This window comes from Oncorhynchus gorbuscha, linkage group LG18 (genome assembly GCF_021184085.1).
Source record: "Oncorhynchus gorbuscha isolate QuinsamMale2020 ecotype Even-year linkage group LG18, OgorEven_v1.0, whole genome shotgun sequence".
In the NCBI taxonomy this organism is placed as follows: Eukaryota; Metazoa; Chordata; class Actinopteri; order Salmoniformes; family Salmonidae; genus Oncorhynchus; species Oncorhynchus gorbuscha.
The window spans coordinates 14296745-14320842 of record NC_060190.1 but is presented as its reverse complement, the minus strand read 5'-3'; the positions used below and the strand labels follow the sequence as shown (position 1 = coordinate 14320842).

The window sequence follows — 24098 nt, the reverse complement described above, 5'->3', positions numbered from 1 at the left end:
GGAGTATCTGTTCATATGACCACTTTGAGCCATACACTCCACAAAGCTGGGCTTTTATGGAAGAGTGTCCAGAAAAAAAAGCCATTGCTTAAAGATTTTTGTTGTTGTTGCTGTTTACCAAAAGGCATGTGGGAGACTCCCCAAACATACGGAAGAAGGTACTCTGGTCAGATGAGACTAAAATTGAGCTTTTTGACAATCAAGGAAAAAGCTATGTCTAGCACAAACCCAACACCTCTCATCATCCCAAGAACGCCACCTCCACAGTGAAGCATGGTGGTGGCAGCATCATGCTGTGGGGATGTTTTTCATCAGCAGGGAATGGGAAACTGGTTAGAATTGAAGGAATGATGGATGGCTCTAAATACAGGGAAATTCTTGAGGGAAACCTGTTTCAGTCTTCCAGAGATTTGAGACTGGGATGGAGGTTCACCTTCCAGCAGGACAATGACCCTAAGCATACTGCTGAAGCAACACTCGAGTGGTTTAAGGGGAAACATTTAAATGTCATGGAATGGCCAAGTCAAAGCCCAGACCTCGAGCCAATTGAGAATCTGTGGTATGACTTAAAGATTGCTGTACACCAGCGGAACCCATCCAACTTGAAGGAGCTGGAGCAGTTTTGCCTTGAAGAATGGGCAACAATCCCAGTTGTTGGCTAGATGAGCCAAGCTTATAGAGACATACCCCAAGAGACTTGCAGCTGTAAAAGCTGGCTCTACAAAGTATTGATTTTGGGGTGGTGAATAGTTATGCACGCTCAAGTTTTCTGTTTCTTTTGTCTTATTTCTTTGTTTCACATTAAAAATATTTTGCATGTTCAAAGTGGTAGGCATGCTGTGTAAATCAAATGATACAACCCCCCAAAAATCTATTTTAATTCCAGGTTGTAAGGCAACAAAATAGGAAAAATGCCAAGGGGGTGAATAATTTCACAACACACTGCACTTACTGTTGGCTCCCATCTCTCCGTTGCCATGCTTCTCCAGGAGGAGCTCTATGTGGGAGCTGGATGGAGGGACATTTTCAGGGCGACCTCTGACCCCAGGGCCCACGCCCTCCCTCTGGTCAAACAGTAAGGGCAGACTGCTCATAGGAGACCTGAGAGAATAACAGTGGTAAATCAACAGGGATATGGCTACAGAGAACGGAAACAGATTGAAATGGAATTCATTTGGTACACAAGAGACAGAATGAAATGGAATGGTAAAGTATACAAAAGTAAAAGAGATAGTGATAGTGTTGATAGTGGCAGTGATAGTGTTGATAGTAGCAGTGATAGTGTTGATAGTGGCAGTGATAGTGTTGATAGTAGCAGTGATAGTGTTGATAGTGGCAGTGATAGTGTTGATAGTGGCAGTGATAGTGTTGATAGTGGCAGTGATAGTGTTGATAGTGGCAGTGATAGTGTTGATAGTAGCAGTGATAGTGTTGATAGTGGCAGTGATAGTGTTGATAGTGGCAGTGATAGTGTTGATAGTAGCAGTGATGATAGTGTTGATAGTGGCAGTGATAGTGTTGATTAGTGATAGTGATAGTAGCAGTGATAGTGTTGATAGTGGCAGTGATAGTGTTGATAGTGGCAGTGATAGTGTTGATAGTGGCAGTGATAGTGTTGATAGTAGCAGTGATAGTGTTGATAGTGGCAGTGATAGTGTTGATAGTGTTGATAGCAGTGATAGTGTTGATAGTGGCAGTGATAGTGTTGATAGTGGCAGTGATAGTGTTGATAGTAGCAGTGATAGTGTTGATAGTGGCAGTGATAGTGTTGATAGTGGCAGTGATAGTGTTGATAGTGGCAGTGATAGTGTTGATAGTGGCAGTGATAGTGTTGATAGTGGATAGTGTTGATTGATAGTGTTGATAGTAGCAGTGATAGTGTTGATAGTGGCAGTGATAGTGATAGTGATTAGTGTTGATAGTAGCAGTGATAGTGTTGATAGTGGCAGTGATAGTGTTGATAGTGGCAGTGATAGTGTTGATAGTGGCAGTGATAGTGTTGATAGTGGCAGTGATAGTGTTGATAGTGTGATAGTGTTGATAGTGGCAGTGATAGTGTTGATAGTAGCAGTGATAGTGTTGATAGTGGCAGTGATAGTGTTGATAGTGGCAGTGATGATAGTGTTGATAGTGGCAGTGATAGTGTTGATAGTGTTGATAGTGGCAGTGATAGTGTTGATAGTAGCAGTAGATAGTGTTGATAGTGTTGATAGTGGCAGTGATAGTGTTGATAGTGGCAGTGATAGTGTTGATAGTGGCAGTGATAGTGTTGATAGTGGCAGTGATAGTGTTGATAGTAGCAGTGATAGTGTTGATAGTGGCAGTGATAGTGTTGATAGTGGCAGTGATAGTGTTGATAGTAGCAGTGATAGTGTTGATAGTGGCAGTGATAGTGTTGATTAGTGTTGATAGTAGCAGTGATAGTGTTGATAGTGGCAGTGATAGTGTTGATAGTGGCAGTGATAGTGTTGATAGTGGCAGTGATAGTGTTGATAGTAGCAGTGATAGTGTTGATAGTGGCAGTGATAGTGTTGATAGTGGCATAGTGGCATGATAGTGTTGATAGTGGCAGTGATAGTGTTGATAGTGGCAGTGATAGTGTTGATAGTGTTGATAGTAGCAGTGATAGTGTTGATAGTGTTGATAGCAGTGATAGTGTTGATAGTGGCAGTGATAGTGTTGATAGTGGCAGTGATAGTGTTGATAGTGTTGATAGCAGTGATAGTGTTGATAGTGGCAGTGATAGTGTTGATAGTGGCAGTGATAGTGTTGATAGTGGCAGTGATAGTGTTGATAGTAGCAGTGATAGTGTTGATAGTGGCAGTGATAGTGATTAGTGTTGATAGTAGCAGTGATAGTGTTGATAGTGGCAGTGATTGTTGATAGTGGCAGTGATAGTGTTGATAGTGGCAGTGATAGTGTTGATAGTGGCAGTGTGTTGATAGTGTTGAGTGGCAGTGATAGTGTTGATAGTGGCAGTGATAGTGTTGATAGTGGCAGTGATAGTGTTGATAGTGGCAGTGAGTGATAGTGTTGATAGTAGCAGTGATAGTGTTGATAGTGGCAGTGATAGTGTTGATTAGTGTTGATAGTGGCAGTGATAGTGTTGATAGTGGCAGTGATAGTGTTGATAGTGGCAGTGATAGTGTTGATTAGTGATAGTGTTGATAGTGCAGTGATAGTGTTGATAGTGGCAGTGATAGTGTTGATAGTGGCAGTGATAGTGTTGATAGTGATAGTGATAGTGTTGATAGTGGCAGTGATAGTGTTGATAGTAGCAGTGATAGTGTTGATAGTGGCAGTGATAGTGTTGATAGTAGTGATAGTGTTGATAGTAGCAGTGATAGTGTTGATAGTGGCAGTGATAGTGTTGATAGTGGCAGTGATAGTGTTGATAGTGGCAGTGATAGTGTTGATAGTGGCAGTGATAGTGTTGATAGTGGCAGTGATAGTGTTGATAGTGGCAGTGATAGTGTTGATAGTGGCAGTGATAGTGTTGATAGTGGCAGTGATGATAGTGGCAGTGATAGTGTTGATAGTGGCAGTGATAGTGTTGATAGTGGCAGTGATAGTGTTGATAGTGGCAGTGATAGTGTTGATAGTAGCATAGTGATATAGTGTGTTGATTAGTGTTGATAGTAGCAGTGATAGTGTTGATAGTGGCAGTGATAGTGTTGATAGTGGCAGTGATAGTGTTGATTGGCAGTGAGTGTTGATAGTAGCAGTGATAGTGTTGATAGTGGCAGTGATAGTGTTGATAGTGGCAGTGATAGTGTTGATAGTGGCAGTGATAGTGTTGATAGTGGCAGTGATAGTGTTGATAGTGGCAGTGATAGTGTTGATAGTGGCAGTGATAGTGTTGATAGTGGCAGTGATAGTGTTGATAGTGGCAGTGATAGATAGTGTTGATAGTGGCAGTGATAGTGTTGATAGTGGCAGTGATAGTGTTGATATAGTGTTGATAGTGGCAGTGATAGTGTTGATAGTGGCAGTGATAGTGTTGATAGTGATAGTGTTGATAGTGGCAGTGATAGTGTTGATAGTGGCAGTGATAGTGATTGATTAGTGTTGATAGTGGCAGTGATAGTGTTGATAGTGGCAGTGATAGTGTTGATAGTGGCAGTGATAGTGTTGATAGTGGCAGTGATAGTGTGATAGTAGCATAGTGTTGATAGTGGCAGTGATAGTGTTGATGTTGATAGTGTTGATAGTAGCAGTGATAGTGTTGATAGTGGCAGTGATAGTGTTGATAGTGGCAGTGATAGTGATAGTGTTGATAGTGGCAGTGATAGTGTTGATAGTGGCAGTGATAGTGTTGATAGTGGCAGTGATAGTGTTGATAGTGGCAGTGATAGTGTTGATAGTGGCAGTGATAGTGTTGATAGTGGCAGTGATAGTGTTGATAGTGGCAGTGATAGTGTTGATAGCAGTGATAGTGTTGATAGTGATAGTGTTGATAGTGGCAGTGATAGTGTTGATAGTGGCAGTGATAGTGTTGATAGTGGTGGCAGTGATAGTGTTGATAGTGGCAGTGATAGTGTTGATAGTGGCAGTGATAGTGTTGATAGTAGCAGTGATAGTGTTGATAGTGGCAGTGATAGTGTTGATAGTGGATAGTGTTGATAGTGATAGTGTTGATAGTGGCAGTGATAGTGTTGATAGTGGCAGTGATAGTGATAGTGTTGATAGTGGCAGTGATAGTGTTGATAGTGGCAGTGATAGTGTTGATAGTGGCAGTGATAGTGTTGATAGTGGCAGTGATAGTGTTGATAGTGTTGATAGTGTTGATAGTAGCAGTGATAGTGTTGATAGTGGCAGTGATAGTGTTGATAGTGGCAGTAGATAGTGTTGATAGTGGCAGTGATAGTGTTGATTAGTGGATAGTGATAGTGTTGATAGTGGCAGTGATAGTGTTGATAGTGGCAGTGATAGTGTTGATAGTGGCAGTGATAGTGTTGATTAGTGTTGATAGTGGCAGTGATAGTGTTGATAGTGGCAGTGATAGTGTTGATAGTGGCAGTGATAGTGTTGATAGTGGCAGTGATAGTGTTGATAGTGGCAGTGATAGTGTTGATAGTGGCAGTGATAGTGTTGATAGTGGCAGTGATAGTGTTGATAGTGGCAGTGATAGTGTTGATAGTGGCAGTGATAGTGTTGATAGTGGCAGTGATAGTGTTGATAGTGGCAGTGATAGTGTTGATAGTGTTGATAGTAGCAGTGATAGTGTTGATAGTGGCAGTGATAGTGTTGATAGTGGCAGTGATAGTGTTGATAGTGGCAGTGATAGTGTTGATAGTGGCAGTGATAGTGTTGATTAGTGTTGATAGTGTTAGATAGTGGCAGTGATAGTGTTGATAGTGGCAGTGATAGTGTTGATAGTGGCAGTGATAGTGTTGATAGTGGCAGTGATAGTGTTGATAGTGGCAGTGCAGTGATAGTGTTGATAGTGGCAGTGATAGTGTTGATAGTGGCAGTGATAGTGTTGATAGTGGCAGTGATAGTGTTGATTAGATAGTAGCAGTGATAGTGTTGATAGTGGCAGTGATAGTGTTGATAGTGGCAGTGATAGTGTTGATAGTGATAGTGGCAGTGATAGTGTTGATAGTGGCAGTGATAGTGTTGATAGTAGCAGTGATAGTGTTGATAGTGGCAGTGATAGTGTTGATAGTGGCAGTGATAGTGTTGATAGTGGCAGTGATAGTGTTGATAGTGGCAGTGATAGTGTTGATAGTAGCAGTGATAGTGTTGATAGTGGCAGTGATAGTGTTGATAGTGGCAGTGATAGTGTTGATAGTGGCAGTGATAGTGTTGATAGTGGCAGTGATAGTGTTGATTAGTGTTGATAGTAGCAGTGATAGTGTTGATAGTGGCAGTGATAGTGTTGATAGTGGCAGTGATAGTGTTGATAGTGGCAGTGATAGTGTTGATAGTGTTGATAGTGGTGATAGTGTTGATAGTGTTGATAGTGTTGATAGTGTTGATAGTGGCAGTGATAGTGTTGATAGTGGCAGTGATAGTGTTGATAGTGGCAGTGATAGTGTTGATAGTGGCAGTGATAGTGTTGATAGTAGCAGTGATAGTGTTGATAGTGGCAGTGATAGTGTTGATAGTGATAGTGCAGTGATAGTGTTGATAGTAGCAGTGATAGTGTTGATAGTGGCAGTGATAGTGTTGATAGTGGCAGATGTGTTGATAGTAGCAGTGATAGTGTTGATAGTGGCAGTGATAGTGTTGATAGTGGCAGTGATAGTGTTGATAGTGGCAGTGATAGTGTTGATAGTGGCAGTTAGTGTTGATAGTGTTGATAGTAGCAGTGATAGTGTTGATAGTGGCAGTGATAGTGTTGATAGTGGCAGTGATAGTGTTGATAGTGGCAGTGATAGTGTTGATAGTAGCAGTGATAGTGTTGATAGTGGCAGTGATAGTGTTGATAGTGGCAGTGATAGTGTTGATAGTGGCAGTGATAGTGTTGATAGTGGCAGTGATAGTGTTGATAGTGGCAGTGATAGTGATAGTGTTGATAGTGTTGATAGTGGCAGTGAGTGTTGATAGTGTTGATAGTAGCAGTGATAGTGTTGATTAGTTGATAGTGGCAGTGATAGTGTTGATAGTGGCAGTGATAGTGTTGATTAGTGATAGTGTTGATAGTGGCAGTGATAGTGTTGATAGTGGCAGTGATAGTGTTGATAGTGGCAGTGATAGTGTTGATAGTGGCAGTGATAGTGTTGATAGTGGCAGTGATAGTGTTGATAGTGGCAGTGATAGTGTTGATAGTAGCAGTGATAGTGTTGATAGTGGCAGTGATAGTGTTGATAGTGGCAGTGATAGTGTTGATAGTGTTGATAGTAGCAGTGATAGTGTTGATAGTGGCAGTGATAGTGTTGATAGTGGCAGTGATAGTGTTGATAGTGGCAGTGATAGTGTTGATAGTGGCAGTGATAGTGTTGATAGTGGCAGTGATAGTGTTGATAGTGGCAGTGATAGTGTTGATAGTGGCAGTGATAGTGTTGATAGTGGCAGTGATAGTGTTGATAGTGGCAGTGATAGTGTTGATAGTGGCAGTGATAGTGTTGATAGTAGCAGTGATAGTGTTGATAGTGGCAGTGATAGTGTTGATAGTGATAGTGAGTGATAGTGTTGATAGTGGCAGTGATAGTGTTGATAGTGGCAGTGATAGTGTTGATAGTGGCAGTGATAGTGTTGATAGTGGCAGTGATAGTGTTGATAGTGGCAGTGATAGTGGATAGTGATAGTGTTGATAGTGGCAGTGATAGTGTTGATAGTGGCAGTGATAGTGTTGATAGTGGCAGTGATAGTGTTGATAGTGGCAGTGATAGTGTTGATAGTGGCAGTGATAGTGTTGATAGTGGCAGTGATAGTGTTGATAGTGGCAGTGATAGTGTTGATAGTGGCAGTTAGTGTTGATAGTAGCAGTGATAGTGTTGATAGTGGCAGTGATAGTGTTGATAGTGGCAGTGATAGTGTTGATAGTGGCAGATAGTGTTGATAGTGTTGATAGTGGCAGTGATAGTGTTGATAGTGGCAGTGATAGTGTTGATAGTGGCAGTGATAGTGTTGATAGTGGCAGTGATAGTGTTGATAGTGGCAGTGATAGTGTTGATAGTGGCAGTGATAGTGTTGATAGTGGCAGTGATAGTGTTGATAGTGGCAGTGATAGTGTTGATAGTGGCAGTGATAGTGTTGATAGTGGCAGTGATAGTGTTGATAGTGGCAGTGATAGTGTTGATAGTAGCAGTGATAGTGTTGATAGTGGCAGTGATAGTGTTGATAGTGGCAGTGTAGTGTTGATAGTGGCAGTGATAGTGTTGATAGTGGCAGTGATAGTGTTGATAGTGGCAGTGATAGTGTTGATAGTGGCAGTGATAGTGTTGATAGTAGCAGTGATAGTGTTGATAGTGGCAGTGATAGTGTTGATAGTAGCAGTGATAGTGTTGATAGTGGCAGTGATAGTGTTGATAGTGGCAGTGATAGTGTTGATAGTGGCAGTGATAGTGTTGATAGTGGCATAGTGATAGTGTTGATAGTAGCAGTGATAGTGTTGATAGTGGCATGATAGTGTTGATAGTGGCAGTGATAGTGTTGATAGTGGCAGTGATAGTGTTGATAGTGGCAGTGATAGTGTTGATAGTGGATAGTGATAGTGTTGATAGTGTTGATAGTAGCAGTGATAGTGTTGATAGTGGCAGTGATAGTGTTGATAGTGGCAGTGATAGTGTTGATAGTGTTGATAGTGGCAGTGATAGTGTTGATAGTGGCAGTGATAGTGTTGATAGTGGCAGTGATAGTGTTGATAGTGGCAGTGATAGTGTTGATAGTAGCAGTGATAGTGTTGATAGTGGCAGTGATAGTGTTGATAGTGGCAGTGATAGTGTTGATAGTGGCAGTGATAGTGTTGATAGTGGCAGTGATAGTGATAGTAGCAGTGATAGTGTTGATAGTGGCAGTGATAGTGTTGATAGTGGCAGTGATAGTGTTGATAGTGGCAGTGATAGTGTTGATAGTGGCAGTGATAGTGTTGATAGTGGCAGTGATAGTGTTGATAGTGGCAGTGATAGTGTTGATAGTGGCAGTGATAGTGTTGATAGTGGCAGTGATAGTGTTGATAGTGGCAGTGATAGTGATAGTGGCAGTTAGTGTTGATAGTGGCAGTGATAGTGTTGATAGTGGCAGTGATAGTGTTGATAGTGGCAGTGATGTTGATAGTATAGCAGTGATAGTGTTGATAGTGGCAGTGATAGTGTTGATAGTGGCAGTGATAGTGTTGATAGTGGCAGTGATAGTGTTGATAGTGGCAGTGATAGTGTTGATAGTGGCAGTGATAGTGTTGATAGTGGCAGTGATAGTGTTGATAGTGGCAGTGATAGTGTTGATAGTGGCAGTGATAGTGTTGATAGTGGCAGTGATAGTGTTGATAGTGGCAGTGATAGTGTTGATAGTGGCAGTGATAGTGTTGATAGTGGCAGTGATAGTGTTGATTGGCAGTGAGTGTTGATAGTGTTGATAGTGGCAGTGATAGTGTTGATAGTGGCAGTGATAGTGTTGATAGTGGCAGTGATAGTGTTGATAGTGGCAGTGATAGTGTTGATAGTGGCAGTGATAGTGTTGATAGTGGCAGTGATAGTGTTGATAGTGGCAGTGATAGTGTTGATAGTGGCAGTGATAGTGTTGATAGTGTTGATAGTGATAGTGTTGATAGTAGCAGTGATAGTGTTGATAGTGGCAGTGATAGTGTTGATAGTGCAGTGATAGTGTTGATAGTGGCAGTGATAGTGTTGATAGTGGCAGTGATAGTGTTGATAGTGGCAGTGATAGTGTTGATAGTGGCAGTGATAGTGTTGATAGTGGCAGTGATAGTGTTGATAGTAGCAGTGATAGTGTTGATAGTGGCAGTGATAGTGTTGATAGTAGCAGTGATAGTGTTGATAGTGGTTGATAGTGGCAGTGATAGTGTTGATAGTGGCAGTGATAGTGTTGATAGTGGCAGTGATAGTGTTGATAGTGGCAGTTGATAGTGGCAGTGATTAGTGTTGATAGTAGCAGTGATAGTGTTGATAGTGGCAGTGATAGTGTTGATAGTGGCAGTGATAGTGTTGATAGTGTTGATAGTAGTTGATAGTGTTGATAGTGGCAGTGATAGTGTTGATAGTGGCAGTGATAGTGTTGATAGTGGCAGTGATAGTGTTGATAGTGGCAGTGATAGTGTTGATAGTGGCAGTGATAGTGTTGATAGTGGCAGTGATAGTGTTGATAGTGGCAGTGATAGTGTTGATAGTGGCAGTAGATAGTAGTTGATAGTGGCAGTGATAGTGTTGATAGTAGCAGTGATAGTGTTGATAGTGGCAGTGATAGTGTTGATTAGTGTTGATAGTAGCAGTGATAGTGTGTTGATAGTGGCAGTGATAGTGTTGATAGTGGCAGTGATAGTGTTGATTAGTAGTGTTGATAGTATAGCAGTGATAGTGTTGATAGTGGCAGTGATAGTGTTGATAGTGGCAGTGATAGTGTTGATAGTGGCAGTGATAGTGTTGATAGTGGCAGTGATAGTGTTGATAGTGGCAGTGATAGTGATAGTGGCAGTGATAGTGTTGATAGTGGCAGTGATAGTGTTGATAGTGGCAGTGATAGTGATAGTGTTGATAGTAGGATAGTGTTGATAGTGGCAGTGATAGTGTTGATAGTGGCAGTGATAGTGTTGATTAGTGTTGATAGTAGCAGTGATAGTGTTGATAGTGGCAGTGATAGTGTTGATAGTAGCAGTGATAGTGTTGATAGTGGCAGTATAGTGTGTTGATAGTGGCAGTGATAGTGTTGATAGTGGCAGTGATAGTGTTGATAGTGGCAGTGTAGTGTTGATAGTAGCAGTGATAGTGTTGATAGTGGCAGTGATAGTGTTGATAGTGGCAGTGATAGTGTTGATAGTGGCAGTGATAGTGTTGATAGTGGCAGTGATAGTGTTGATAGTGGATAGTGTTGATAGTGGCAGTGATAGTGTTGATAGTGGCAGTGATAGTGTTGATAGTGGATAGTAGCAGTGATAGTGTTGATAGTGGCAGTGATAGTGTTGATGATAGTGTTGATAGTAGCAGTGATAGTGTTGATAGTGGCAGTGATAGTGTTGATTAGTGTTGATAGTAGCATTAGTGTTGATAGTGGCAGTGATAGTGTTGATAGTGGCAGTGATAGTGTTGATAGTGGCAGTGATAGTGTTGATAGTGATTAGTGTTGATAGTAGCAGTGATAGTGTTGATAGTGGCAGTGATAGTGTTGATAGTGGCAGTGATAGTGTTGATAGTGGCAGTGATAGTGTTGATAGTGGCAGTGATAGTGTTGATAGTGGCAGTGATAGTGTTGATAGTGGCAGTGATAGTGATAGTGATTAGTGTTGATAGTAGCAGTGATAGTGTTGATAGTGGCAGTGATAGTGTTGATAGTAGCAGTGATAGTGTTGATAGTGATGAGTGGATAGTGATGAGTGTTGATAGTAGCAGTGATAGTGTTGATAGTGGCAGTGATAGTGTTGATAGTGGCAGTGATAGTGTTGATAGTGGCAGTGATAGTGTTGATAGTAGTTGATAGTAGCAGTGATAGTGTTGATAGTGGCAGTAGTGTTGATAGTGGCATGATAGTGTTGATAGTGGCAGTGATAGTGTTGATAGTGGCAGTGATAGTGTTGATAGTGGCAGTGATAGTGTTGATAGTGGCAGTGATAGTGTTGATAGTGGCAGTGATAGTGTTGATAGTGGCAGTGATAGTGTTGATAGTGGCAGTGATAGTGTTGATAGTGGCAGTGATAGTGTTGATAGTGGATAGTGGCAGTGATAGTGTTGATAGTGGCAGTGATAGTGTTGATAGTGGCAGTGATAGTGTTGATAGTGTTGATAGTGATAGTGTTGATAGTGGCAGTGATAGTGTTGATAGTGGCAGTGATAGTGTTGATAGTGGCAGTGATAGTGTTGATAGTGGCAGTGATAGTGTTGATAGTGGTGTTGATAGTGGCAGTGATAGTGTTGATTAGTGTTGATAGTGGCAGTGATTAGTGTTGATAGTGGCAGTGATAGTGTTGATAGTGGCAGTGATAGTGTTGATAGTGGCAGTGATAGTGTTGATTAGTGTTGATAGTGGCAGTGATAGTGTTGATAGTGGCAGTGATAGTGTTGATAGTAGCAGTGATAGTGTTGATAGTGGCAGTGATAGTGTTGATTAGTGTTGATAGTGGCAGTGATAGTGTTGATAGTGGCAGTGATAGTGTTGATAGTGGCAGTGATAGTGTTGATAGTGGCAGTGATTAGTGTTGATAGTGGCAGTGATAGTGTTGATAGTGGCAGTGATAGTGTTGATAGTGGCAGTGATAGTGTTGATTAGTGTTGATAGTATAGCAGTGATAGTGTTGATAGTGGCAGTGATAGTGTTGATAGTGGCAGTGATAGTGTTGATAGTGGCAGTGATAGTGTTGATAGTGGCAGTGATAGTGTTGATAGTGGCAGTGATAGTGTTGATAGTGGCAGTGATAGTGTTGATAGTGGCAGTGATAGTGTTGATAGTGATAGTGGCAGTGATAGTGTTGATAGTAGTGTTGATAGTGGCAGTGATAGTGTTGATAGTGGCAGTGATAGTGTTGATAGTGGCAGTGATAGTGTTGATAGTGGCAGTGATAGTGTTGATAGTAGCAGTGATAGTGTTGATAGTGGCAGTGATAGTGTTGATAGTGTTGATAGTGATAGTGTTGATAGTGGCAGTGATAGTGTTGATAGTGGCAGTGATAGTGTTGATAGTGGCAGTGATAGTGTTGATAGTGGCAGTGATAGTGTTGATAGTGGCAGTGATAGTGTTGATAGTGGCAGTGATAGTGTTGATAGTGGCAGTGATAGTGTTGATAGTATAGTGTTGATAGTGGCAGTGATAGTGTTGATAGTGGCAGTGATAGTGTTGATAGTGGCAGTGATAGTGTTGATTGTTGATTAGTGTTGATAGTGATAGTGTTGATAGTGGCAGTGATAGTGTTGATATAGTGTTGATAGTGGCAGTGATAGTGTTGATAGTGGCAGTGATAGTGTTGATAGTGGCAGTGATAGTGTTGATAGTGGCAGTGATAGTGTTGATAGTGGCAGATAGTGTTGATTAGTGTTGATAGTTGATATAGTGGCAGTGATAGTGTTGATAGTGGCAGTGATAGTGTTGATTAGTGTGATTGGCAGTAGTGTTGATAGTGGCAGTGATAGTGTTGATAGTGGCAGTGATAGTGTTGATTAGTATAGTAGCAGTGATAGTGTTGATAGTGGCAGTGATAGTGTTGATAGTGGCAGTGATAGTGTTGATAGTGGCAGTGATAGTGTTGATAGTGGCAGTGATAGTGTTGATAGTGGCAGTGATAGTGTTGATAGTGGCAGTGATAGTGTTGATAGTGGCAGTGATAGTGTTGATAGTGGCAGTGATAGTGTTGATAGTGGCAGTGATAGTGTTGATAGTAGCAGTGATAGTGTTGATAGTGGCAGTGATAGTGTTGATAGTGGCAGTGATAGTGTTGATAGTGGCAGTGATAGTGTTGATAGTGGCAGTGATAGTGTTGATAGTGGCAGTGATAGTGTTGATAGTGGCAGTGATAGTGTTGATAGTGTGTTGATAGTGGCAGTGATAGTGTTGATAGTGGCAGTGATAGTGTTGATAGTGGCAGTGATAGTGTTGATTAGTGTGTTGATAGTGGCAGTGATAGTGTTGATAGTGGCAGTGATAGTGTTGATTAGTGTGTTGATAGTGGCAGTGATAGTGTTGATAGTGGCAGTGATAGTGTTGATAGTGGCAGTGATAGTGTTGATTGAGTGTTGATAGTGATAGTGGCAGTGATAGTGTTGATAGTGGCAGTGATAGTGTTGATAGTGGCAGTGATAGTGTTGATTAGTGATAGTGTTGATAGTGGCAGTGTGATAGTAGCAGTGATAGTGTTGATAGTGGCAGTGATAGTGTTGATAGTGGCAGTGATAGTGTTGATTAGTGTTGATAGTGGCAGTGATAGTGTTGATAGTGATAGTGGCAGTGATAGTGTTGATAGTGGCAGTGATAGTGTTGATTAGTGTTGATAGTAGTGATAGGCAGTGATAGTGTTGATAGTGGCGGTGATAGTGTTGTGTTGATAGTGGCAGTGATAGTGTTGATAGTGGCAGTGATAGTGTTGATAGTGGCAGTGATAGTGTTGATAGTGGCAGTGATAGTGTTGATAGTGGCAGTGATAGTGTTGATAGTGGCAGTGATAGTGTTGATAGTGGCAGTGATAGTGTTGATAGTGGCAGTGATAGTGTTGATAGTGGCAGTGATTGATAGTAGTTGATAGTGATAGTGTTGATAGTGGCAGTGATAGTGTTGATAGTGGCAGTGATAGTGTTGATTAGTGTTGATAGTGGCAGTGATAGTGTTGATAGTGGCAGTGATAGTGTTGATAGTGGCAGTGATAGTGTTGATAGTAGCAGTGATAGTGTTGATAGTGGCAGTGATAGTGTTGATAGTGGCAGTGATAGTGTTGATAGTGGCAGTGATAGTGTTGATAGTGGCAGTGATAGTGTTGATAGTGGCAGTGATAGTGTTGATAGTGGCAGTGATAGTGTTGATTAGCAGTGATAGTGTTGATGTGTTGATAGTAGCAGTGATAGTGTTGATAGTGGCAGTGATAGTGTTGATAGTGGCAGTGATAGTGTTGATTATAGTGTTGATAGTGGCAGTGATAGTGTTGATAGTGGCAGTGATAGTGTTGATAGTGGCAGTGATAGTGTTGATAGTGGCAGTGATAGTGTTGATAGTGGCAGTGATAGTGTTGATTAGTGTTGATATAGCAGTGATAGTGTTGATAGTGGCAGTGATAGTGTTGATAGTGGCAGTGATAGTGTTGATAGTGGCAGTGATAGTGTTGATAGTGGCAGTGATAGTGTTGATTAGTGTTGATAGTGGCAGTGATAGTGTTGATAGTGGCAGTGATAGTGTTGATAGTGGCAGTGATAGTGTTGATTAGTGTTGATAGTGGCAGTGATAGTGTTGATAGTGGCAGTGATAGTGTTGATAGTGGATAGTGGCAGTGATAGTGTTGATAGTGGCAGTGATAGTGTTGATAGTGGCAGTGATAGTGTTGATAGTGGCAGTGATAGTGTTGATAGTGGTGATAGTGTTGATAGTGGCATGAGTGTTGATAGTGTTGATTAGTGTTGATAGTGGCAGTGATAGTGTTGATAGTGGCAGTGATAGTGTTGATTAGTGTTGATAGTGGCAGTGATAGTGTTGATAGTGGCAGTGATAGTGTTGATAGTGGCAGTGATAGTGTTGATAGTGGCAGTGATAGTGTTGATAGTGGCAGTGATAGTGTTGATAGTGGCAGTGATAGTGTTGATAGTGGCAGTGATAGTGTTGATTAGTGTTGATAGTGGCAGTGATAGTGTTGATTAGTGTTGATAGTGGCAGTGATAGTGTTGATAGTGTTGATTAGTGTTGATAGTGGCAGTGATAGTGTTGATAGTGGCAGTGATAGTGTTGATAGTGGCAGTGATAGTGTTGATAGTGGCAGTGATAGTGTTGATTAGTGTTGATAGTGACAGTGATAGTGTTGATAGTGGCAGTGATAGTGTTGATTAGTGTTGATAGTGGCAGTGATAGTGTTGATAGTGGCAGTGATAGTGTTGATAGTGGCAGTGATAGTGTTGATTAGTGTTGATAGTGGCAGTGATAGTGTTGATAGTGGCAGTGATAGTGTTGATAGTGGCAGTGATAGTGTTGATAGTGGCAGTGATAGTGTTGATAGTGGCAGTGATAGTGTTGATTAGTGTTGATAGTGGCAGTGATAGTGTTGATAGTGGCAGTGATAGTGTTGATAGTGGCAGTGATAGTGTTGATAGTGGCAGTGAGAGAGAATAGTGTTGATAGTGACAGTGAGAGAGAACAGTGTTGATAGTGGCAGTGAGAGAGAATAGTGTTGATAGTGACAGTGAGATTGAGAATAGTGTTGATAGTGACAGTGAGAGAGAACAGTGTTGATAGTGACAGTGAGATTGAGAATAGTGTTGATAGTGACAGTGAGAGATAGTGTTGATAGTGACAGTGAGAGATAGTGTTGATAGTGACAGTGAGAGATAGTGTTGATAGTGACAGTGAGAGATGTGTGTTGATAGTGACAGTGAGAGAGAACAGTGTTGATAGGGACAGTGAGAGAGAATAGTGTTGATAGTGACAGTGAGAGATAGTGTTGATAGTGACAGTGAGAGATGAGTGTTGATAGTGACAGTGAGAGAGAACAGTGTTGATAGGGACAGTGAGAGAGAATAGTATTGATAGTGACAGTGAGAGATAGTGTTGATAGTGACAGTGAGAGATGAGTGTTGATAGTGACAGTGAGAGAGAATAGTGTTGATAGTGACAGTGAGAGATAGTGTTGATAGTGACAGTGAGAGATGAGTGTTGATAGTGACAGTGAGAGAGAACAGTGTTGATAGGGACAGTGAGAGAGAATAGTGTTGATAGTGACAGTGAGAGATGAGTGTTGATAGTGACAGTGAGAGAGAACAGTGTTGATAGGGACAGTGAGAGAGAATAGTATTGATAGTGACAGTGAGAGATAGTGTTGATAGTGACAGTGAGAGATAGTGTTGATAGTGACAGTGAGAGATAGTGTTGATAGTGACAGTGAGAGATAGTGTTGATAGTGACAGTGAGAGATGAGTGTTGATAGTGACAGTGAGAGAGAACAGTGTTGATAGTGACAGTGAAAGAGAACAGTGTTGATATGGACAGTGAGAGAGAATAGTATTGATAGTGAAAGTAAGAGATACAAGTGTTGATAGTGACAGTGAGAGAATAGTATTGATAGTGGCAGTGAGAGAGAATAGTATTGATAGTGACAGTGAGAGATAAAAGTGTTGATAGTGACAGTGAGATTGAGAATAGTATTGATGGTGACAGTGAGATAGAACAATGTTGATAGTGACAGTGAGAGATAAAAGTGTTGATAGTGACAGTGAGAGATAAAATTGTTGATAGTGACAGTGAGAGAGAATAGTGTTGATAGTGACAGTGAGATTGAGAATAGTGTTGATAGTGACAGTGAGAGAGAACAGTGTTGATAGTGACAGTGAGATTGAGAATAGTGTTGATAGTGACAGTGAGAGATAGTGTTGATAGTGACAGTGAGAGATAGTGTTGATAGTGACAGTGAGAGATAGTGTTGATAGTGACAGTGAGAGATGAGTGTTGATAGTGACAGTGAGAGAGAACAGTGTTGATAGGGACAGTGAGAGAGAATAGTGTTGATAGTGACAGTGAGAGATAGTGTTGATAGTGACAGTGAGAGAGAACAGTGTTGATAGGGACAGTGAGAGAGAATAGTATTGATAGTGACAGTGAGAGATAGTGTTGATAGTGACAGTGAGAGATGAGTGTTGATAGTGACAGTGAGAGAGAATAGTGTTGATAGTGACAGTGAGAGATAGTGTTGATAGTGACAGTGAGAGATGAGTGTTGATAGTGACAGTGAGAGAGAACAGTGTTGATAGGGACAGTGAGAGAGAACAGTGTTGATAGTGACAGTGAAAGAGAACAGTGTTGATAGGGACAGTGAGAGAGAATAGTATTGATAGTGACCGTAAGAGATACAAGTGTTGATAGTGACAGTGAGAGAATAGTATTGACAGTGGCAGTGAGAGAGAATAGTATTGATAGTGACAGTGAGCGAGAACAATGTTGATAGTGACAGTGAGAGATAAAAGTGTTGATAGTGACAGTGAGATTGAGAATAGTATTGATAGTGACAGTGAGAGAGAATAGTATTGATAGTGACAGTGAGAGATAAAAGTGTTGATAGTGACAGTGAGATTGAGAATAGTATTGATAGTGACAGTGAGATAGAACAATGTTGATAGTGACAGTGAGAGATAAAAGTGTTGATAGTGACAGTGAGAGATAAAATTGTTGATAGTGACAGTGAGAGAGAATAGTATTGATAGTGACAGTGAGAGAGAACAGTGTTGATAGTGACAGTGAGAGATAAAAATGTTGATAGTGAGTGAGAGAGATTTGTGTTGATAGTGACAGTGAGTCATAGAGAAACTTACTGTGAGGAAAGGCTCTCTCGTGGCGAGTTGTCGTGACATGGGAAGCGACAGTCATCCATCTCGGACTCTGAGAGGAGAGAGAGCAATCCCGATAAACTACCAGGTAGCTACAGTAGGGGAGACTGGGGTAAATTGAGCCATTTTTTACATTCAGCATCACTCCATCAAGGGAAATATAGTATGTCTTTCTGGTTTGAAAACATAGCTTGTCCAAAAAAAGTGGTCTCTTGGCACAACTTAGTTGAGCTGTGGGACAGGGTAAGTTAAGTTGAGCTGTGGGACAGGGTAAATTAAGTTGAGCTGAGCTGTGGGACAGGGTAAGTTAAGCCGCATACACATTTCTGTACTAAATTAAATATTACCACTACCCTTTTAAAAACATGTCTATCTTCATTTCCCAAACACAATTCAACACAATCACAATCGTTTTTTGCCTTTTAATAATTTTAAGGATCTTTTAACAGAGGCTTAACACCTAAGGCCCTGTTGTTACCTCATATCTCAGAGATAATGCCTTGATTTTTCTCTGCCTGGGAAGAAAACACTTCCATTTGCTCAACTTGCCATTGGCTCAACCATTGGTTCAACTTACCTCATGGTCATTGGCTCACCTTACCCAATGGTCATTGGATCAACTTACCCCATGGCCATTGGTTCAACTTACCCCATGGTCATTGGCTCACCTTACCCAATGGTCATTGGATCAACTTACCTCATGGTCAATGGCTCAACTTACCCCAAGGCAAATATTTTGACTATATTATCCCACACAGGTACAAGGATGTACTTTCATGCTAGGTTTAGGACCTCATATGGAAGCGTAAAGAGACCCCAACTGATGTATAGAACAATCTGCAAATGATCTACTTTGGTTTAGACACAAGCATCATGAAACCTCTAACACAATAAATTCATTTGACTTGGTGTTTTTTACTTTTTTTTAACCTAACTTGCTTACCACTTTATCCATGTGATTTCTTCCGTCTCCGACTGAAATGAAGACCTCTTCCTAAATATTTGGTCAAATTTTTAATTTTGTGCACGGTTTCCTAGAAACAAGGGTGGCTCAACTTACGCCTTTGTCTCAATTTACCCCACTCTCCCCTATGTACAGTGGGGCAAAAAAGTATTTAGTCAGCCACCAATTGTGCAAGTTCTCCCACTTAAAAAGATGAGAGAGGCCTGTAATTTTCATCATAGGTACACTTCAACTATGACAGACAAAATTAGGAAATAAAATCCAGAAAATCACATTGTAGGATTTTTTATGAATTTATTTGCAAATTATGGTGGAAAATAAGTATTTGGTCAATAACAAAAGTTTATCTCAATACTTTGTTATATACCCTTTGTTGGCAATGACAGAGGTCAAACGTTTTCTGTAAGTCTTCACAAGGTTTCACACACTGTTGCTGGTATTTTGGCCCATTCCTCCATGCAGATCTCCTCTAGAGCAGTGATGTTTTGGGGCTGTTGCTGGGTAACACGGACTTTCAACTCCCTCCAAAGATTTTCTATGGGGTTGAGATCTGTAGCCACTTCTTCATTGCCCGGGCGGTGTGTTTGGGATCATTGTCATGCTGAAAGACCCAGCCACGTTTCATCTTCAATGCCCTTGCTGATGGAAGGAGGTTTTCACTCAAAATCTCACGATACATGGCCCCATTCATTCTTTCCTTTACACCAATCAGTCGTCCTGGTTCCTTTGCAGAAAAACAGCCCCAAGCATGATGTTTCCACCCCCATGCTTCACAGTAGGTATGGTATGGTGTTCTTTGGATGCAACTCAGCATTCTTTGTCCTCCAAACACGACGAGTTGAGTTTATACCAAAAAGTTCTATTTTGGTTTCAACTGACCATATGACATTCTTACAATCTTCTTCTGGATCATCCAAATGCTCTCTAGCAAACTTCAGACGGGCCTGGGCATGTACTGGCTTAAGCAGGGGGACACATCTGTCACTGCAGGATTTGAGTCCCTGGCGGCGTAGTGTGTTACTGATGGTAGGCTTTGTTACTTTGGTCTCAGCTCTCTGCAGGTCATTCACTAGGTCCCCCCGTGTAGTTCTGGGATTTTTGCTCACCGTTCTTGTGATCATTTTGACCCCACGGGGTGAGATCTTGCGTGGAGCCCCAGATCGAGGGAGATTATCAGTGGTCTTGTATGTCTTCCATTTCCTAATAATTGCTCCCACAGTTGATTTCTTCAAACCAAGTTGCTTACCTATTGCAGATTCAGTCTTCCCAGCCTGGTGCATGTCTACAATTTTGTTTCTGGTGTCCTTTGACAGCTCTTTGGTCTTGGCCATAGTGGAGTTTGGAGTGTGACTGTTTGAGGTTGTGGACAGGTGTCTTTTATACTGATAACAAGTTCAAATAAGTGCCATTAATACAGGTAACGAGTGGAGGACAGAGGAGCCTCAGAAGAAGTTATAGGTCTGTGAGAGCCAGAAATCTTACTTGTTTGAAGGTGACCAAATACTTATTTTCCACCATAATTTGCAAATAAATTCATTAAAAATCCTACAATGTGATTTTCTGGATTTTTTTCTTCTCATTTTGTCTGTCATAGTTGAAGTGGACCTATGATGAAAATTACAGGCCTCTCTCATCTTTTTAAGTGGGAGAACTTGCACAATTGGTGGCTGACTAAATACGTTTTTGCCCCACTGTAACTTCATAGCAAACATAAGTATCTCACTAAAGACTGTGTGTGTGTGTGTGTTACCTTGAAGTGAGTTCTGGGCTTGGCTCAGTAGTGAGGGCAGTGTACGGGCAGTAGAAAGGATCCTGCTGAATGGCTGAGAGGAGCTAAGGCTGTAGGAAGAGCTTGAACATGGGTGCACCTGCAAGTGTTTAACACAGAACAAAGTTAGGCTCTCATTTACCCTACAACTGAACACATTTGGGATACTATTTTAGTTGTAACATCATATTGTTGATAAGCTCAGTAAAAATCTCAGTAAAAATGGCACTATATATTCCCTGCATAGTGCACTACAAAGTACACTACAGATGTAAGATCTTAATTTGATCATCTTGTTGCAGGAGAACTTCCCTTTAAAGCAGGACATTTTTAACTTAGCGTACTTGAGGTTTAAAAAGGCGCATGAAGTTTGTAATTTCCACTTTGAAGTTTCAGACTCCTTTACGAATACATTTATCAACCCCGACAAAAGTGTCCATTAATTAAAATCCACATAATAATTCATATTTCCTGTTGCAGCAGGATTATTTTTCTGCTGTAGCAAACTGGCTCAAATGAAGATCATACATCTGTATATACAGTTGAAATCGGAAGTTTACATACTCTTAGGTTGGAGTCCATTAAAACTCATTTTTCAACCACTCCACAAATTTCTTGTTAAGAAACTAGAGTTTCTAATTTGTGCATGACAATACATTTTTCCAACAATTGTTTACAGACAGATTATTTCACGTATAATTCACTGTATCACAATTCCAGTGGGTCAGAAGTTTACATACACTAAGTTGACTGTGCCTTTAAACAGCTTGGAAAATTCCAGAAAATGATGTCATGGCTTTAGAAGCTTCTGACAGGCTAATTGACATCATTTGAGTCAATTGGAGGTGTCCCCGTGGATGTATTTCAAGGCCTATCTTCAAACTTAGTGCCTCTTTGCTTGACATCATGGGAAAATCAAAAGAAATCAGCCATGACCTCAGATTTTTTTTTAGACCTCCACAAGTCTGAATGGCCCAGAATTCACCCAACTTATTGTGCGAAGCTTGTGGAAGGCTACCCAAAACATTTGACCCAAGGTTAACTATTTAAAGGCAATGCTACCAAATACTAAGTGAGTGTATGTAAACTTCTGACCCACTGGGAATGTGATGAAAGAAATAAAGGCTGAAATAAATCACTCTCTATTATTCTGAAATTTCACATTCTTAAAATAAAGTGGTGATCCTAACTGACCTAAAACAGATAATTTTTACTAGGATTAAATGTCAGGAACTGTGAAAAAAACTGAGTTTAAAAGTATTTGGCTAAGGTGTATGTAAACTTCCTACTTCAACTGTAGGTAATAGGGTGCCATTTGGGAAGCAAACTAAAGCTCTGCTACCTGACCCGAGCTCGACGGGCTCTGACATTATACATGGGGTTAGGGCCAGGTGGGGCCTGTTTATTCATCAATAACTAGGGTACGGGCAGGGTTTAGAGCGATGAAAAGTATCTAACAGCTAACTGCTCTCTCATGTCTCTTCATTGAGCAGAGTAGCCCAAGCGGAGCCGTTGCTATGGCTACTCACAGACTCAGAGCCGCCATGAGCAGAGCAGGGAGCTCGTGACAGACAGAGAGGAGCAGCTATTGGATTGACTAACACAGGAAGTTATTTCTGATTTCGGCAAGGGCCGGGCCTTAAATTTGGCAGAAGCAACCGGGCCTGGGTAGGGTAGAGCCTGAATGCCGCGGGTATGGGTAAGGCTCTAAACGCAGACATGATGTTGATTTCTGGAGTACCTGGGTGTTGAGGGCAGAGTTGACTGGTTGAAGTGGCAGCGTGGAGACGTGAGATGGCAGGAGTCCTGAAGAGAGAGCGGTGCTACATACGCCTCCGCCCAACGATAGAGGGGTGTTACAGACACCCCCACTCAAAGACAGAGGGTCCTTGTGGCTGGTGTAGATTCCTAACCAAGAGAGTAATATCAGACTTAATTCATAAATGCAATTCATTTATAAAACACACACATGCACATATGTACAGACATGTGAGACTGTACCACACACACACACACACACACACACACACACACACACACACACACACACACACACACACACACACACACACACACACACACACACACACACACACACACACACACACACACACACACACACACACACACACACACACACACACACACAACCGCACACATAAAAGTGTTGAGGTCATATCTTGTCAGAGTAGAGCAGAAGCAGGAAGTCAACCCAGCCATTGACGCACATGCTCTCTCTGTTGACACAACACAAAACCACAATCTAACAAATCTCTTTACGACGCACAGATCACTAACTACCTAAGATTTACTACGTATGTGCAGTCTGCACTTCTAGTTCTGTTCAAAATGTCATAAGCAAACAAATGTATTCAAACAAGGTTCTTCCCTCTTATTTTTACTCAATCTGTTACACTTCTTCATCCTTTTCTTTCTCTGTAGTGCAAATATGTACAAGCTTAAATCTGACCGCCATTTTCTAAATGAGGTATCTTGCTTCCTGAACATCTCTAAATACACATACTTATAATGTGTACATTCATCATCCACAGCCACAATACACAGAAATGCTGTGTATTATTTTCACGTGCAAGTGCATGCTTGCAGTCACTCATGCGCACACAGGAAGCTAGAGGGCTACCGCACAGAGAGTACGCCCACTCAGACAGATCTGGTGAGACTCACCGGAGCCGCGGCCTGTGGAGAAACTGACGCTACAGGAAGTGGAGGAGGAGGGGAAGGAGGAGGATGAGAGGGAGGAGGTGGGCAGGGTGGAGGAGTACGCTGTGTGGGGGAGGGTGGAGGAGCTGGGTAAGAGCGAGGAGAACGAAGTGGAGGAGGTTAGGGAAGGAGGTGGAGCAGGAGCCGTGTGGTGATGGTGCTGACGGTACTCCTCCTCTAGCCTCTCCGTCCGCTCCCGGTTCTTGCTCCCCCGCGGGCGCCCCGGTCCGTGCCGGCTCTTCTTGTTGCCACGGTGCCTCCTCTCCCGGTGTGTTGGCAGCGGTGGTGGGGGCGTGGCCTTGTCTTCCTCTAGGTCGGCCTCCTCCAGTATAGGGGGCGTGGCTAGGTGCGGGGACTTGAGAAGCGACTTTGAAAGCTTGTAGTCCCCCGAGGAAGAGGAGGAGGAGATTTTGCGGAGCTTGCTGCTGCCTCCGCCTAGCCCACCCGAGGAGGAAGTGATGCGCATGATGGAGCCGAAGGTGGAGATTGTGACCTTGGTCTCAAAGGAGTTGGCCTCTCCCTCTGACCTCTCATGACCCTGCGACGACCCTCCGTGAGGTCCGTCAACTGGGGTCAGGGCCGGGGGCTGCAGAGAGGCCTTGTTGTGATATTTACTATTGTCCAATTCCTCCTCCTCTTCTTTCTCTTCTTCCTTTTCCTCCTCCTCTTCTTCATCTTCCTCAGGCGCTGTCCATCTGGTCCGCTCGTCACGGTGCTCCTCGGCACCATGCTCGTCCGCTCCTCGGTCGGGGTCGCACTCCAAACGAGAGGTAGAGGAGAACGGGGGGAAGTCTTGGGAGCCGCCACCTGGGAATACACACCGTAGTTATTCCTAAACACAGCACAATAACCAGACAACACTATACGGTAGAGTTATACCTAAAACCATCATAAAACACACGTTCAGACTAAACACAGTGAAGTTATACCAAAACAAAGAGTTCTGCACTAGAGAGTTGGTTATTCACAAACAGAACCGACTGAGAAGTTGCTTGGACAGAAAATGGCCGGTTAGTTGGCCCATAAAGGA

At 42.0% G+C, this 24098-nt stretch overlaps 1 protein-coding gene across 2 annotated transcripts in view; it reads right to left on the bottom strand.

Annotated features, from left to right (window-relative positions):
- The window catches only part of LOC124002860 (protein AF-17-like), a 48003-nt gene that overhangs the window by 14578 nt on the left and 9327 nt on the right, over positions 1 to 24098 (bottom strand). For both annotated transcript variants that reach the window (XM_046310617.1, XM_046310618.1), the window contains exons 10-14: positions 23033 to 23875; positions 22089 to 22255; positions 20330 to 20447; positions 17601 to 17667; positions 953 to 1101 (exon numbers count right to left, since the gene is read on the bottom strand). In XM_046310617.1, the coding sequence (XP_046166573.1) occupies positions 953 to 1101; positions 17601 to 17667; positions 20330 to 20447; positions 22089 to 22255; positions 23033 to 23875 (1344 nt within the window). The remainder of the gene's footprint in view (positions 1 to 952; positions 1102 to 17600; positions 17668 to 20329; positions 20448 to 22088; positions 22256 to 23032; positions 23876 to 24098) is intronic.